This window comes from Ailuropoda melanoleuca, chromosome 4, assembly GCF_002007445.2.
Source record: "Ailuropoda melanoleuca isolate Jingjing chromosome 4, ASM200744v2, whole genome shotgun sequence".
Classification (NCBI taxonomy): domain Eukaryota; kingdom Metazoa; phylum Chordata; class Mammalia; order Carnivora; family Ursidae; genus Ailuropoda; species Ailuropoda melanoleuca.
Genome location: NC_048221.1, coordinates 73,492,987 through 73,510,608, shown reverse-complemented (window position 1 = coordinate 73,510,608; position 17,622 = coordinate 73,492,987). Strand labels below are relative to the sequence as shown.

Below are 17,622 nucleotides of genomic sequence, written 5' to 3'. Positions count from 1 at the left end.
AGCATTTAGAATAATGCTTGCAACATAGTATGTGCCAAGAAAATGTTAATTTATAACAAATTACTACTAAAAAAGAGGTGGAGAATAGAATTAAATAGCAACGAGCAGTGTCGTGGAGAAGCCAAACCCAAACATTTACTGATCTCTTAATGGAGAAGGAAAGAGTGATGAAAAAAGACAAGGGAGAGGGAAGAGGGGGAACCTAAAAAATTCAGGAAGACCGGCCAATATGAAATTAAGCTTAAACTTCATTTGGGAGGGCACAATGTCTACAAATGATACTAGATAGATAGATAGATAGATAGACAGATGACCAGATACAGATATGGAAGTTACATAAGCTCCATGATCATTAATCAATCCTGGGTACTCGGGACAGTTGTTCTTGGCACATAATAGGTGCTCAACAAATATGTTTGAATCGAAATATTGGTGGGGGAGAAATAATTGAAAAAATTTTGAGCAACCTATAATGTAAAATATCCCATAATTTTATCAAAATTAAATATGTGTAGATAGATAGATAGATAGATAGATAGATAGATAGATAGATAGATGATAGATAGATAGAGCCAGTCAACCAGGCAGGGGAGTCATTAAAATAATTAATAACAGGGGCACCTGGCTGGCTCAGTTGGTAGAGCATGTGACTGGATCTCAGGAGTTTGAGCCCCACATTGAGTGTAGAGATTACTTTAAAAAAAGAAAAAAAGGAAAAGATTAACAACAGTAATTCACTCGGGATAATGGGACGGAATTTGGGGTGATTTTTGTTTTCTTCTTTTTTACTTTATTGAATTTTTCTTTTTTTTAAGGTTTTATTTATTTGTCAGAGAGAGACAGAGCACAAGCATGGGGAGAGGCAGGCAGAGGAGGCAGAGGGAGAAGCAGGCTCCCACTGAGCAAGGAGCCCGATGAGATGCTAGACTTAATCCCAGGACCCTGGGATCATGACCTGAGCTGAAGGAGGACGCTTAGCCAACTGAGCCACCCAGGCATCCCTTGAATTTTTCAATTATTCTATGTTAATTACACAGTATTTATACAGTCTTTTTTTTTTTTTTTTAACCAACGACCTTTTATTCCCAAACTCACTCAGGGTTAACTCTTTCCCTGGCTAACACATCAACGGCATCTCTAATAGGATCTAGGATGAAGGTACAGACCTAACAAAACTGTCTCCCCAACAAAGAATTATATATATATATATATATATATATATCTGCATAAGTATTTTTAAAACGGCAAAATTCACTAGTGTTGCAGGAAAAAAAAATCCCCATGTGATTTCAGTCCATAAAAAACAGCATTTGGCAGTCTCTGCTGCCTTAAAAACCCCAATTCAGGATACACCTAGGAGAAAAGCATTTCCTCGCTTAAAAAAATAAAATTAAAAAATTTCCCTTTCTCGGGGTGCCTGGGTGTCTGAGTCGTTAAGCGTCTGCTTTCAGCTCAGTGCATGATCCCAGGGTCCTGGGATGGAGCCCTGCATCGGGCTCCCTGCTCCACTGGGAAGCCTGCTTCTTCCTCTCCCACTCCCCCTGCTTGTGTTCCCTCTCTCGCTGGCTATCTCTCTCTGTCAAATAAATAAATAAAATCTTTAAAAAAAAATTTCCCCTTCTCTTTCTTCCAGTTCAACTTCCACCGTTCATTCTTAGGAACACCCAGAGGATAACGGTAAAAACAAGCCCCAGCTCACTTCCCTCTGCCTGTCTGTGAAGGCTCACAGAGAGGATCAGTCCTCAGGAATTTTCATCCCTAAATTTCTGGACACTTGCAAACTGTTCTCCTGCTTCCTTCAAGGAGGGGCCTGAGGGTTCCAGGAAGGATCAAAGGAGCAGTGTACTTGGCCAAGAACTGGAATGCCAGGTAGGGCAAGGGGGGGGGGCGGGCTTTTTAGATAAACGCACCTGACACAGTAACAACCTCAAGTCTAACCTGCCAGGTAAAAACAAGTAGCAGCCGGCTGTACCAAAGAGGCCCTTCTGTCCCCTGTCCGCTTTTACCATATAGATGACAGAAGAAGTCTCAAGTATTTGACCTCCACGCTCTGCCAGATACTATGACCTCAGGTTTTAGGCCAAAGCCATGTTGCAAAGACAGCCATATGTTTGTCTACCCACGGTAGAGACTTTGCTGCTTCTGTCTCGATCAAGCTGCCACTCCTGCCAAATACTTCTATAGCAGCTTCTAGAAAACTGCCCAGAGACAGCCCTCCAGTTCAGGGTCACAGATCCCTCCGGTCGATGGACAAGGATCCTTGCCAGACTTCTGCAGCAGCTCATTGGTTTTGGAGCAATATCTAAATCCGAAGAACCCTCAGTGGGGAGGGGTGTGCAGTCTGTGGCACATGGTGGCGTTTCCTATGGATGGCACTGCCTTTCTTCTGAGCGTGAGAGCCCCAGAGCAAGAAGACAAGGCCATTGGAGTTCTGATTTAGCCAGGACATAACCGCATCAGTAAATGAGAATTAGACTGACTATCCCGAACCGTGAGGACAGCGTTGAGTAAGAGAACCCCTTGCTTGGTCCTCCTGGATAAATCTCCGTGACCAGGATTAACGAAACCATCTATATCTGTAGACAGCTCTTTATAAATGTTTTCCAAACTGGGCGGCGGTGGAAAGGGTCTTCGAACACTAAAGCAGAGCCCATGGGTTTGGTTGGGTCCAGGATACGGATCCTAGCCCAGGATGACAACCTTCACACGTCTTATGGCACACATTTGGGTCCATGTCAACACTTGCTGTGGGGGTGAATAAACAGGATAATGTTTTCTTTCTTCCGCAACAAGTTCCATTAGCTTTATGAAATAGGGTTTCCCAAACTCTGCGCGGAGCGGCGTCTTTTCTCACCGAAACCCACCGGCGCACTGCGCGCGGTGAGTCTGAGCAGGGCAGCCTTGTTCCTCTGGATGCGGACCAACTGCTCAGGGCTCAGCCGCAGGGAGGGCGGTGTGCCGGTGTCCTCCTCCGCGCTCCTGGCCTTCTTGGCCAGGCTGGCTGCCGCATCCCCACTCTGCCAAGCTACCGCCACCCCGCCCGTCCGCAGGTGGGCTGGCTGGGGACTGCGGGCACATCGCTCCTGGGCGGGACTCAGGGAGAGGAGTAGAGCGAATTCTGGCCCATGGTCCCAGAGCCCAGGAGAGCCGAGGCCAGCCGCGTGGGAACCCGCGGTACGCACCAGCTGTGGCGGACCGAAATTGGCCTATGTATACAGTCTTTAAAAACTTATGTCAAAATCCATTTGGGACAAATCAATCAATACACGTATGGTCTTATCTATAGAACAAAAAATCTGGGTCAGATTTTAAAATAAAAGTTGAAATAGACATTTAAAAATTAAGAAGTGATTTGGCATTTGGAAGAGAGGGCTCACAGATTTCTGGATGAACAAGAGAATTAGGAGGCAAGAAGTGGTCCCCAGTGGCCTCATGGCACCTCCTCACTCTAGGATTCTGGGCTTCATTTCCAAGCTCCTTATAACCAGACAGGCATCAGTGGCTTCATTAATCCTTGCGCATCATGCTGACATAAAGATGACAGTACAGGGATGCCTGGGTGGCGCAGTCAGTTAAGCATCCAACTCTTGATTTCGGTGCAGGTCAGGATCTCAGGGTCGTGAGATCGAGCCCTTCATCGGGTTCAGCCTGTTTGGAAGTCTCTCTCTCTCTCCTTCTCCCTCTGCCCCTCCCCACTAGTGCTCTCTCTCTAAAATTAAAAAAAAAAAAAAGGTAACCGGACACTCGTCGAAAAGACAGATATGGAAACTGGTACCCAGGGAGGTCCTGACACTAGAGCCTGGGGCTCCCTACCCACTTATGTTCCTCATTTGTCCCTCTTTCCTCTGCAGACACAGCCTGATTCACAGCCCCCTCGGTGTGGTGTGTATATAGGGAAACTGAAAGTTTGCCATAAAACTGGCTTCATGAATCCAGCTCTATTAGGTTTCTGACATTCATCCTGGAAGGAAAACACTTGCCTTTGGGTTTCACAGGTCAGTTATTGCATGCCCTCAAGGTTTATTAAAAGGATGAAAGGCCAGCCAATGAAGTCATATAAAACACAGAGGAACTTTCCTTTCTGCTTGCCACAGTTCCTTAAACACAATATGCTCTTTCCTGCCCCCACACTACCACTCAGGTCAACTCTCCTGGCTGGGATGCTCCCTTTCTTCCAGCCCGTCTGAGCTCTGCCCATCCTTCAGGACCAGCCCACATTCTGCCTGCTACCCAAAGCTGCTTCTGACTCCTGTGGTCCTCCCTACAGGCACCTTTCTGTCTGTGATGAGTACCACACAGTCAGCTCCTACCTGCACCTGCTATGTCATGGCTCTACTGCTTCACTTATGTGTATGTTGACTATTGACCCAGGCTTTAAGCTCTTGAAGGGACAGCAGAGCTCAGCACACTTACATCACGTTGTTTTTTACCTGACAGGTTCTCAATAAATGTCTGTTCATTGATTTTTTGGGAATATACCAGGAAGCAGCTGAACAATCTCAGGCATTTTTAACAAGTTCAGTTAGGAATCTCATGTACCAACTCTATATTGTCTACAAGAGACTCACTTAAGATCCAAAGACACAAATAGATTGAAAGTAAATGGGTGATGGGGCACCTGGGTGGCTCAGTAGATGAAGCATCTGACCTCTGGTTTCAGCTCAGGTCCTGATCTCAGAGTTCTAGGATCGAGTCCCCAGTCAGGCTTTGCTGTCAGTGGGGAGTCAGCTTGAGGATTTCTCTCCCTCTGCTCCTTCCCCCACTTGTGTACACTCTTTCTCTCAAAAATTTTTTTTAAATTTAAAAAAAATGAAAGTAAATGGGTGGAAAAAGACATTCTATGTAAATAGTAACAAAAAGAGATTTGGAGTGGCTATACTCCAGACAAAATAGACTTTATTTTTTTAAGACATTTTTTATTTAAATTCAATTAACATACAATGTATTATTGGTTTCTGAGGTACAGACCTGTGACTCATCAGTCTTATAGAACACCCAGTGCTCATTACATCACGTGCCCTTCTTAATGTCCATCATCCAGTTACCCCATCTCTCCAACCCCAGCCCACCTCCAGCAACCCTCGGTTTGTTTCCTATGATTAAGAGTCTCTTATGGTTTGTATCTCTCTCCAGTTTTGTCTTGTTTAATTTTTTCCTCTCTTGCCCTATGATCCTGTTTTGTTTCTTTAATTCCACATATCAGGGAGATCATACGATAATTGTCTTTCTCTGACTGACTTATTTCACTTAGAATACCCTCTAGTTCCATCCACATCATTGCAAATGGCAAGATTTCATTTTTTGATGGCTTCATAATATTCCTGTGTGTGTGTGTGTGTGTGTGTGTGTGTGTGTGTGTACCACATCTTCTTTATCCATTCATCTGTAGATGGACAGCTGGGGTCTTTCCATAGTTTGGCTATTGTGGACATTGCTGCTATAAACATTGCGGTTCAGGTGCCCCTTCGGATCACTACATTTGTATCTTTGGCGTAAATACCCAGTAGTGCAACTGCTAGATAGTAGGGTAGCTCTATTTTCAACTATTTGAGGAACCTCCATACTGTTTTCCAGAGTGGCTGCACCAGCTTGCAGTCCCACCAACAGTGTAGGAGGGTTCCCCTTTCTCCGCATCCTCGCCAACATCTGTCATTTCCTGACTTGTTAATTTTAGCCATTCTGACTGGTGTGACGTGGTATCTCATTGTGGTTTTGATTTGTATTTCCCTGATGCCGAGTGATGTGGAGCATTTTTTCATGTGTCTGTTGGCCATTTGGATGTCTTCATCAGACAAAAAAGACTTTAATTTTTTTAAAGATTTTATGTATTTATTTATTAGAGAAAGGACAGTGCATATGAGTGCACAAGCAGGGGTAATGGCAGGCTGAGGGAGAAGCAGGCTCCCTGCTGAGCAAGGAGCCCAATGCGGGACTCAATTCCAGAGCCCTGGGATCATGACCTGAGCTAAAGGTAGATAGATGCTTAACAGACTAAGCCATCCAGGCATCCCAAAATAGACTTTAAATTAAAAATTGTTACAATAGACTAAAAGAGAACATTACGTATTGAAAAAAAGGTAAATCCATCAAGAAGCTATAGTAATTATAAACATATATGCAACAAATAACAGAGGCCCAAAACATATGAAGCAAACACTGACACATTTGAAGGGTGAAATTAGTTTTATGATAATAGCTGAAGAGTTAAATACCTATTTATTTATTTAATTTGAGAGAGAGAACATGAGCAGGGGCTGGGGGGCACAGAGGGAGAAAAAGAAGCAGACTCCTTGCTGAGGAGAGAACCCTGAGATCATGACATGAGCTGAAGGCAGATTCTTAACTAACTGACCCACCCAGGTGCCCTTAAATACCTACTTTAAATAATGGATAGAAAATCTAGACAGAGGATCAGTAAGAAAATAGAGAGGCTTATTCAGTCCAAAAGGAACCCCCTCCCCCAAATGCCAATTGGAAAGAAAAGAAGCATAATCGACTCGTTACTGTAAGCACCTCTGTACCGTTTGCAGCACTGCTTATCTATCACTGCTCAGACACACCTTACCATGAGGTGCCACGCTGGGCACCAAGGATTCTCTCCTCTCAGGTCACAAGCCTAGGCTCAACAAACTCTGGTCTTCACATCCCGCAGAGTGCTAGGGAGATGTTCCTACGGGACAGCTGACATCAGTTAAAACCTCTGCTACCAAAGCATTTAGACACTTGTCTGAGCCTAGCTTCCAGTCCAACTCTTCATCCTCAGAATAATTTCATTTTGAAGGGCCTTTCTCCCAGCTCCTGGGCTGTGATTAGACACTACCCCTTATACCCTTCCTCAACAAAGCTCTTTGACCTCAAATTCAGGGAAGACAAATCAGACATCATTCCTTTCCATCCCAGAAGGTCCTGGGTGGAATCAGTTTGGTCTTCCTCAGCCACCAGCTCTGTAAAACATGGTGTGAGGAAATTTTTGACAAATCACATAAAGCATAAAAGGTCTTCCCTTTTCCTAATTCCAGGAGAATGAGGGGAGGAGGGTTTCTGCAATTATACAACTCAAGTGACCCTTCACATGATAGAGATAATCAGCTACTCCAGACCCAGACTTTGTGTGTGTGTGTGTGTGTGTGTATAATATCTTGTTACACAACTAACTGCCAATGAGCAATAAATAATAGAGGAGTTCTGAGAGCAGGAAGATCAAAGAGGTTTGGAGGCACCCAGGACATTCTGAATTTGCTACTTGGAATGCAGAATTTTTCATGAGAATTTCACCAACAGAGATTAATTTTTAAGAGAAAGTATTTTCTGGAGCAAACTTATTTCATTCAAGTTAATTTCATAATCAATTTTCTCTTTAGTGCAGCTGAACTTTCCCCAATTTTTCCTATTTTTTTTATTTTAAAGAAATCATTTTCCTTGGGATCAATTCTTTTCTATTTCCTTTTTCGCAATAAAAAATTAATTAGCTGTATTTTAATAGCTTGAGATGTAATTCATATATCATACAGTTCACTCACTTAGAATATATGATTTGATGCTTTTTAGTATATTAGCAGAACTGTGTAATCATTGCCACAATTTTAGAATATTTTTATCACCCTCAAAGAAACTTTCATTAGCAGTCACTCCCTTTCCTCCTCAATTCCTCAGCCCTAAGCAACCACTAAATTATTACTATCTCTGTGGATTTTCCTATTCTGGACATTTCTTACAGCTGAAATCATACAATAGGTCATCTTTTGGACTGGCTTCTTCCACTTAGCATAGCATTTCAAGATTCATTCGTGTTGTACCATGTGTCAGTACTCCATTCCTTTTTATTGCTGCATATGTCATTGTATGGATATATCCCATTGTATTTATCATTCATAAGTTGATGGACACTTATGAACTTGGTGGGTTGTTTCCACTTTTTGGCTATTATTGATAAACGCTGCTACGAACATTCGTGGACAAGCTTTTGTGTGGATGTATCTTTCCATTAATCTTGGGTATGTGCATAGGGTTAGAATCACCAGTTGGGGGCATTTAACCTTCCCTAATTTTCCTGGTTAATGCTCCTGTCATTGTGTTTTCTTTTATAAAAATCAGAGAGATACAGAAAAGGTGAAGACCTGTACCTGCTCAGGTGTCTTATCTGAGGTTCTCAAGGACATAGCAGAATCAAATGATCTTAGGATTGAAATGATGGTATCAAAGTGATTGGGTCAAAACAAAAGAGTTTTCTGGAAGTAAGTCCTAACCTGAGTTGAGCTGTATATTTGAAGATGTGGAGAGGAGGAGAAAGAAGATCCAGCAGGGGTCACAGCACAAGCAAAAGCCTGATGATTGGGCGGAGTATAGAGTACTTGGGGGATAAGCAGGACATAGCAGAAGGTGAGGCTAGAATGATTTGCTGGGAATCACATCAGCAAGGGCTTTGAATGGCAGCCTCGAGGGTTAAAAGACTAAATTTTTATAGCTTTGGGGGAGCTGTGGAAGACTGTGATCTAGGGACATTAGTCACATGATCAGATCAAATGGCATGATCACAGAAATGACTGGCAGATGCAAGCCGGATGGAGCTAAAAACGGAGACATCTGAGATAGCAAGCCTGCATCCCTCAGAGGCTCCTGCAGCAATTCAGGGCCAAGGTAAAGGCTTTGAGGATAGCCAGCTGGAAATCAGTGACTTAAATATTGATTCAGTGGGCAAAAGTGGCATTCGTTATGGGGCTGGTCCTCCAAAGGACCCTGTGCCTATGTGCAGGGAACTCATCATTTTCCTATTATATAAATTGATTAGATCATTCAGAGTTGAGATTGATGCCAGGGGTTTGCTGCTAATCAAGCTAGAATAACAAGCTGGAGGAAAAGGCAGGCCCTCTGCCAACTGGGCAAGGAGCTGGTCCAGAGGCACAGAACACTGCAGCAAAGCACTCTGTCCCTGCCCTGGGAGTCTGGTCAAAGAAAGCCACTGAGGTCTGGCAATGCCCTTCAGCTGCATTTGGAGGCTTCCAGCGCCAACTCCTGGAATGACACTTCTCAGGGTTTCTGTCAGGGCTTACCAGTCAAGTGGAATCCAGATCCAAAGGTCCATGACTGGGCTGTCCTCCCTGCCTGCAGGAACTCAGAGAGATGGGAGTATTGTAGGGAAGAGAGAAGAAGTTGGGGCAACACCACTGTAAAGCCCAAGAGAGGCAAAGACTTGGAAAGAGAATAATTGAAGTGCATTTTACAAATAATAGCAATAGTCTACAATGGCAATAATTTGTGTTTGTTTAAAGCTCCCAATGTGAATGAGATATTCTCCCCCTCATGCAAAGGTTCCCCTGCCCCTTTCTAAGAAGATCACTGCAAAACTTGACACATGCCACTCACAACCAGAAACCCTAGCTCTGACTATGGTGGCGGATTCTCTTCTCCTCTGTCCCGCCCTAACGCATAGGGCAGTGCAGTTGGCTCTACCGACAAACTGGAACAGCATTTCTAGGAAGATCCAAGTCTCCAATGTGCCTGGTTTAAGAAAACCAATGCCCCAAGTCAGATGGCTTTTAGCTTTCTGATAGCTCTCCTGCTCCCCGTGATGCCCCACCCCACCCCAGTTTCCATGTGGGGGTATGGGGTGAGAGGTACTAGTTCTTAAGCTGGGAAATGCTCAGGGAGTAGTGGAGGCTCTTTCAGGAACCACTTTGAGCACCCTGACCCTTAAGGGGACTGACGATGCTGCCACCGCTTTGGGTCGACCTTAGCTTGAATGTTTTCTAGTGTGGAGGACAGATAGGCTGGGAAATGGGGTGGGGAAATAGTTCTACATTTTGCCACAGTTCACCCACCTAGGGTGTCTAAACACAGTCACCATCATTGTTTTTATTTTCTGTTATCTGCATAGTGTCATCATCACCATGGGAAGGTGGCAGACAGAGAAGGGGCTGACTGCCCCAAGAGGATGGTTTTCCGTCCGTACCGAGGGCGTTCCTCACCACAGAACTTTGTAACCCAGGCCAAGTCCGGACTGTGTTCCGCGGAGAAGCTCCCTCAGTAGCGCAGAGCACCCGCTGTTTCCCGGTCTCGGCGGGACGAGCGGGTGACGATTCCCCGCCCCCGCCCCCACCGCTCTCAAAAGCACACCCTTTCCTCCGCCCCCCACGCCGGCCTCGGGGGAGCCCGCTAGCGAGCTTCCCCTGCACCTCTTCTACCCACCCTGCCGCAGTCAGGCTCCTATCCAGGCTCCTCCACCCCGGGCTGGAGAAGTCAGGGAGCAGGGGTGGAGAAAGAAGACCCAGCAGCAGGGTGGGTCTGGACGCCTCCTCCTCCGGTGGCACCTCGATCCCCTACTCGCACTTGACTCCTCCCCTGTCTCTGTTTCGCAGCGTCGTCGCCCTGTCAGCACGCCGCTCAGCGACTGTACCTGCCGCCGACTGGGGCGGGGAGGTGGGAAACACAGGGGAAGGAGAAAGGGAAACAGGGTTTGGGGAGCATCGCACAGCAGGGTGACGGGCCTCGCCCGGCGCTGCAGGCCCCCCGCAGCCCTAGCGCCGCCCGCCCCCGAGCTGCCGCACCGATGCGCTGTCCGCGGTGCTGACGCCGGCCGCCTGCTCGGTCGAAAGGGGAGGAGACGCCCTCATTCTCAGGTCGCGCGTAGCCTAGTGAATCCACCCCCATTCCTTCCCAGGCGGGATCATTCCCCCAAAGGAACCCTCAGAGACTTAGCGCTGCAGAAGGATCCAGGAAGAGGAAGAGAGAAAAAGGGAACTTAAACTTCGGACTGCAGCCCGAGAATCGGGTGTTGGAAGATTCGCGTCGTGTGGCCCCCAACCCCTAAGACCGCAGGGCACCGTCAAGTTGAGCAAAGTTTGGCGGCAGCTTTGAGATAAGAAAGGGATTCCGGAGCCGAAACTCAGGGAGGGTCCGGACGGGTTTCCCCGGCAGGGTGGTAGCCAGCACCGCAGTCCGGACACCTGCTTCTGTGCCCGCATTTAGTGTCGCCAGAACGACCGGGAGGCGTCGCAGCAGCCCAACTCCCCACCCCTTTCCTCCCATCCTTATCTCCCCCCCCAACACCCCGCCCCGGGCGCCGGTGACTCCGCCTCTCCGTGCCGGGCGGCTCTCCGGCTGGAGCTGGAAAGGGAGCGCTTCCCGGGACTCGGCTCTGTTCTGAGGCTCCGTAGCCGACGCCGCCAGCTCAGGCCCGGGGGTGGGAGCGGACTGCCCGCGCAACCTGCGCCTGGGAGCCGCCGAGAGGCGAACGCCTCATGGGACGCCCCCGGGGGCTTTCTTCGTGCCCTGCGGCGGCGTCCCAGTCTTAGGATCCCGGGCTCCTCAGCCCGCCCCCCCCGCAGCCCGCGGCCTGTCTGGAGAGGAGTATGAGGCCCGGGGCCCCGCGGACGCCGGCCACAGGGCGGCAGGGGCCTAGCTTCAGACCCCTGCGCCCGAGGGTGGCGGGCGAGGAGCCGTGGGAGCCGGCGAGGCGTCGGGGCGCGGAGAGGAGCGTCCCAGCCCGGGCACCCGAAGGGCCGCGGGACCAGTGTGCGGCCTGAGCGCCGAGGAGGCGGAGGCGAGGCGCCCCGCCGTCCGGGCTCTGGGGGAGGCGGCAAGGGGCTCCGCGGCGGCCCCCGATCCCTGGCCACCATCCTCACGCTTCTGCTCCCGCGGGGGGGATGTCGCGGCCCGGGCCCCGAGCGCCGCCCCGGCCCTGGGGCTGAGCTCCGGACCATGTCCTCCCGCAGCCCCCGGCCCCCGCCCCGCCGCTGCCGCCGCCGCCTGCCGCGCCCCTCCTGCTGCTGCTGCTGCTGCCGCCGCTCGCACCTCAACGAGGACACGGGTCGCTTCGTGCTACTGGCGGCGCTCATCGGCCTCTACCTGGTGGCGGGCGCCACAGTCTTCTCCGCGCTCGAGAGCCCGGGCGAGGCGGAGGCGCGGGCGCGCTGGGGCGCCACGCTGCGCAACTTCAGCGCAGCGCACGGCGTGGCCGAGCCGGAGCTGCGCGCCTTCCTCCGGCACTACGAGGCCGCGCTGGCCGCCGGCGTCCGAGCCGACGCGCTGCGCCCGCGCTGGGACTTCCCCGGCGCCTTCTACTTCGTGGGCACCGTGGTATCGACCATAGGTGAGCGGCGCGCCCCGCGCGCGTCTTTCCTCTTCGTGCCTTTCACCTGCCGTCCTTTCCACCGCTCCGAGGCTGGGTCCGCGTCCCTCGGCTCCCCCTTTACAACACCCCACCGCCTACTTTCGTCTTGCCCTCACCTCTCCGCCCGTCCCTCTCCTCCTGACCCTTCTCTTTCTTAACCGGCTTTCGGGGCGGGAAGTGGCCTGAGAGGCCCATCTCTGGCGCTCACCCAGCGGTGACACGCCAGGCAGTGCGGCCGAATGGGGAGAACCCACAGCCAGGCGCTGGGCTGACCGAGGGCCGCCCGCGCGCTCCAGCGCTTGCCAGCTTCATGACTTAACCTCTGTGCGCCTCAGTTTTCTCCTCTAAGAGGACTTGTGAGAACAAGCGTGCAGGGCCTGCTGTTTCCTTCTATTTCTCGCGCCCCCTGGGTCTGTTTCCTCATCCAGATGATTTGGGAAGCCCCCTTTACCACCACTCACAGCGGTTTTTTGTTTTTATTTTTTATCCCTTCTTTCTCCTTTCTTTCTTCTTTTGCCACGCGTTTTCCTTCAGTATCATCTAGCATTTTACCCTGGGGAGGGCGACCACTTTCCTTGATCTCCCTCCCGCCCGCTTCTCCTACGGTCTACGCTGCACTTCCCCCAAAGAAAAGCCCGTTAGACTTGGAGGCCAGGACTTAAGCGCTCTTATTCTGCACCCCCCTCCGGTTTTCTCACCCTTTCCCTCCACCCCCTTCCCTACTTCTCCAATTTCTTGACCTCTCTTGTTACCTTGCCATCTTTTCCAACCAACAGTGGCACCAAGGGGTAGCTGGATGGAGTGGGGGAGGGGTGGTTTCTCTATACTTTTATTACTCCTTTTCCTTATTTTCGGTATAAACAGCTCACGGTTTCACAACCATACACAACATGCTGCGTAAATACTCCTTTAATAAGCCCCCCACTTCCCCCACTTTTACCCCTTCTGGAGCCTCTTACTGCTCCCCACCCCACCCCTTCCTTGTTTTTCTTTTTCTCCTGGCACCCACTTTCCCCATCCCCCCTTTCCCTGGACCCCAGGTGTCATGTGAACAGACCTCCTCCCCAGCTACTATAGAGTGCAGAATAAATACAGGATTTCCACTTTGGTGAGATTTTGTGTGTGTCCCATCTGCTCCTGCTTTGAGTCCTAGGGTGGAAGAAGGCATTCGGCTGGCCATATCACTGGTAACCCCAAGGCACTATCTCCTGGGGGTGGTTTTGGAGGAGGGGGCTGGACTCACTGGGCTGAGGAGTGAGGGATTGCATGGACACACCTTCCTTGAGTACGCTCTGGGCTAGTTTGCTATGCCAGCTCAGAGACAGGCACAGACTAACTGGCCAGTGTAAGCCACCACAGATGGCTGCTGGGAGACAGAGAAAGCCTTCATCCATGTGCAGGATATGAGCAGCTAGAGATGTCTCTCTGAGTGTATATGTATAGTCTACGAAAGGGCTTCCGTTCCTTCAATGATTTTTCGTGTGTCATGCTTGATCTGATTATTTTAAGTAGAAAAGGCAAATATGGCCCAAGCCCAAAGCACACACAAATTGGATAAAAATACCCTTTAAAAGCTATATCATGTTGTTATGGTGATTGAAGATATAAAATGACCCCCTCAAAAAAATCCCCTCTTAAGAGCTGCATCAAGTTGCTATAGCAACTAGAGTTTTTTTTTTTTAAGTGCTTTAAAAGTACTAAGGATGCTTAGTCCTAGAGGATGACATCATGCATTCATCGTTCATTACTGATTTGTGCTCTTCCTCTTGTAAACACACCCTTTTGCTTTCTTCCACCTAGAGGCACACCTGTGCACATATTGGGTGGTGACAGCATTTCTCTCCCACTTACACGCTCTGGCTTTAGCTTCCTAATGGAACTCAGAGGCTAAACGGAAAGGTGTTAGCATCCTTTTCCCCTACAGGCAGTGAGTTCACCCAAATGGGGCCCCATACCAATGACCTGTGGTCTGGGCGCCTCTCTGATGAGCTCCCATCAGTTTCTTCACTCACTGCCCAGCCACAGCTTCTAAAGCTTCTCTCAGTCTTTGCACAAAATCAGGTCTGTGTGTTGGCAAATTGTTCCAAGCCTCAGCCTTTAATCTACTGGCAGGATTGGCTGTTCTTTAGTCAAGGAGCTATGTTCTCTTTCTTGATTTGTGTTTTCAGATGTAGGCAAGCAGTGTAGGAGGGCTACACTCAAGCATGTGGCTGTGTTACGAATGACCCAGCACACTGTTTCCAAAATCTGCTGCAGGGAGGCATGTATCTCTCAGGGGAGCTGCGCTCAGAGACCAGAACTAGTCTGTGGACAGCTTAGCGTTGAACCAGACCTTTGCAGGGATGCCAGGACAGCCACTCGAGTCTCAGGACCTCTGTCAGTTATCCACCTGCCCTAGTGGTCTGGGGCAGTAGTTCAATCGGTTACTTCTGTCCATCAGATAAGTTCTGCTGAATCCCAAAGTAGCATGATTGTCATTTCAGCCTTCTCTTGCAAAATGTACTTCCATGAGATTTAAGTAAAGACTTACCTACGTCGGTTTCTCTTCTGCTTACATAGTTTCTTTCCCTTAAATGCCCTGAGTCTTCAGAGACAATTAGTATTGGTGCTTTTATGGAGTTAGCAGCTCAGGGAGCCAAAGCTCAGTCCAAAATGGGCAGTCCCAGGATTCTCTGCCTGTCACCTCATCCAGTGAGGAGGAAAATTCACATGCACTCAATTTTATCTGATCAGTGTAAGATCATGGTGTGTATGGTCCATGCTACTATGTGGACATTCCTTTTTGGTGTTGTGTGGACCCTGCTAAATGATGCATCTAGATTTTAGTGTAAAAAACCCCTTCTTTTACTTATTCTATAAATATGATGTATTGTGTATGTCAGGCCCAGTGCTACATTTTAAAAAGTTAAAGCTTAGCCTACAAGACACAGGTTAAAGCATATTCCAGCAGCAGACGGATCACAGTGTTTATGGGCGGCATATCCTGGCTATTTTCACTAAAGATGACTAGAACAAGGAGGAGACCTTTAGTCCAATCCCATGTGGTGCAGAGTGTTAAGGGACTTAAGTCACGGTTCATTGTATGGTCAGCTGGGTCCAGAATCCATGTAATGCAGTGTTTGGTTTACCAATTTCATGCATATAATTGGTGGGCACATCCTTGTTTGAGACTGAAGTATTTAATGGGGTGGGTGTGTGTGGGCAGGAGGACTGGTCTGTTGGTCAGGCCAACAACTGATTAAGTCCAGAGAAAACATAAAGGATCAAACATCTCTTAGAGGTCAGACAGACTAGAAGCATCTGGCAGGTGTAAGCTGAGAAGGCAAGAGCCAATACTAAGGTCAGAGACAGAGGTGTCTCCTAAGGAGACATTCTGATGTTTATCAGGATGGTACAAAGATGGAAATCACTCGCTTTCTGCCTTCTTTCGCCCCATTGTGTGTGTGTGTGTGTGTGCGCACATGCGTGCCCAGGGAAGGCAAAGAAGGGGCAGGAATGGGCCTTCAGCTGTAGGGAGACACAGAAGAAAAATTCCGGTGTGGCTATATGTATTCAGGGGTAGATGGAACTTCATGATAAGACGAAATCTTTGTCTGGACATTTGGCTTGAACAGGGCCTGCGCCCAGAGCTAGGCAGTTTGCAACCGTATAGACACATGTGCGTGCACATGGTACAGATCTAGGAAGAATTTGCCAGTAATTGTTTAGCAGTAGTTGAGGCTATTTAGAAAGTCAACCTGAATAGCTCAAGTAAAATAAAAAACCACTTTGTGCTCTAAATCATTCATATTGATTGCTCACACTGAACTGAAATCCTGGGTAATTATTATTTCTTTCATTTATGCCATGTGACATATTCTTAAGGGGTTACAATCAAGTTTGTTTTAATGTGAATGCATTCGTTTATTCAGTCCTCCATTTAACAAAATCCAAGACGAGCCTAACTCATCACAGATGCATGTGTGGCCTTGGGTACGTCGTTATCTGCTCTCCTGTGATTACGTGAACTCCTACAGATAAAGATGGTGGCTTGCGTTCTTTTAGCACTAAACAATATTCTTGGAGGCAGTGCTCTAGCTCAAAGATAGCCACGTATTAATCCATCATTTCACATCCTAAAGGATGTTTTACCAGTTTACTTTGAAAAGATTAAAAGGAAACTCTCCACTGGGGTTTTAATTATGCAACTGCTGTCAGATTTACACATGGGGAAGAACATATTTAAAAGTCTTTCTCAAATGGCAGCTTGATATAAACAGAAATATTTTTGCTTCCTTTTATTAGGTTTTCTGGCAACGTAGTTTAGCTATAACGTTAAAACCACGCTGCTATAGACGGGATGGTGTAGGTATGAGAGTTGTCACTTTCGGCACTGCATAATTTCGCCTGCTACTTTCAGAATTAGGCACACTTAATTATTCAGCCGCGAGATTAGTAACGAGTCCTAACTTTTTTTCCTCCTTTTTAACATGGATTTTTAAAACTCTTTCTGCTTCAAAGGAAACTAAGACATTAGAAGACCGAAATGTCACTACCACATTGACATTTGGTTTTCTTCTGACATGTTTGTAATCCAGTCAGAAGTGGCTCTGATCCCAGGAGCCAGGGAACATTCCTGGGAAGGAAAGGAGCACCTCTCCTCCCTTATTTCCTTCATCACCCACTTCTTATTGAAAGATGCCGCTGAGGCGATTTTGAAAGACATTTAGGGAAGAGATTCAGGACTTGATTGGAGATGCTAGACGGAGAGCAGGAAAGGCGTTCTCAGCCACGCTCCATCCTCAGCACCCAGCCCTGGCCCAAGCACGTGGGAGACAATCATTCTTCCTTCAGTGAACGAGGCAGCAAGTCAGTCATAATACAGCTGTCGTTCTCCGTCACACCTTTTGTAGGGCAAAGAAAGAGTACTGATCTGTGTGGAGCCGCTCTCCTTTCATTAACATTTTATCATCAGTGTTGTTTCCATGTTTCCACATAGCCTTCACATGCTAATTTTAGTGGGTGCATAATATTCCATCTGGTTGATGTTCTATAATTTACTACCCCTATTGCTGGGAAGCTGGGTAGTTCCCTGTTTAGGGCTATTTTGAGAAATGCCACAGTGATCATCTTTATGCAGATGGCCTTTTCTTTCTGTAATATCTCCTTGGGTTGAATTCCCAGTGGTGAAATTGCTGAGTCAGTGGATACTGCTATCTTCATGGCTTCTGTGGCCAGCCCCTTCAGAGTGAGGGACTGTCTGGTCTCCCCCAAGCCGAGCCCACACCTCTCCATGGCCTAGCGGAGACTGGACATTTATTCAGCTGATTGTTCCATGGAAACAGGCCACTTGGTTTTCACTGGGATTGCATTCAGTCCCAGGGGCTGAGCCACCCCTGAACAAGGCTGTGGCTTCAACGTTGTCAGCCTCCACTGATTTAACGAGAGCTGCCTTCTTTGGGAAGTTTTGGGTGAGTGAAGAAGGGCAGGAAAGAGGAACAGATGGGAGTAGCTGCCAGGCCATCAAAGACTGA

General features: G+C 48.2%; 1 protein-coding gene and 1 pseudogene across 1 annotated transcript in view; one reads left to right on the top strand and one right to left on the bottom strand.

Annotated features, from left to right (window-relative positions):
* Positions 1-2,190: 2,190 nt before the first annotated feature.
* Positions 2,191-3,127, bottom strand: LOC100477771 (annotated as a pseudogene).
* Positions 3,128-11,052: 7,925 nt separating this feature from the next.
* Positions 11,053-17,622, top strand: part of KCNK12 (potassium two pore domain channel subfamily K member 12) — a 50,513-nt gene continuing 43,943 nt past the window's right edge. Inside the window, exon 1 of the mRNA XM_034659091.1 lies at positions 11,053-12,088. Within this exon, the coding sequence (XP_034514982.1) occupies positions 11,698-12,088 (391 nt within the window). The 5' untranslated portion in view covers positions 11,053-11,697. The remainder of the gene's footprint in view (positions 12,089-17,622) is intronic.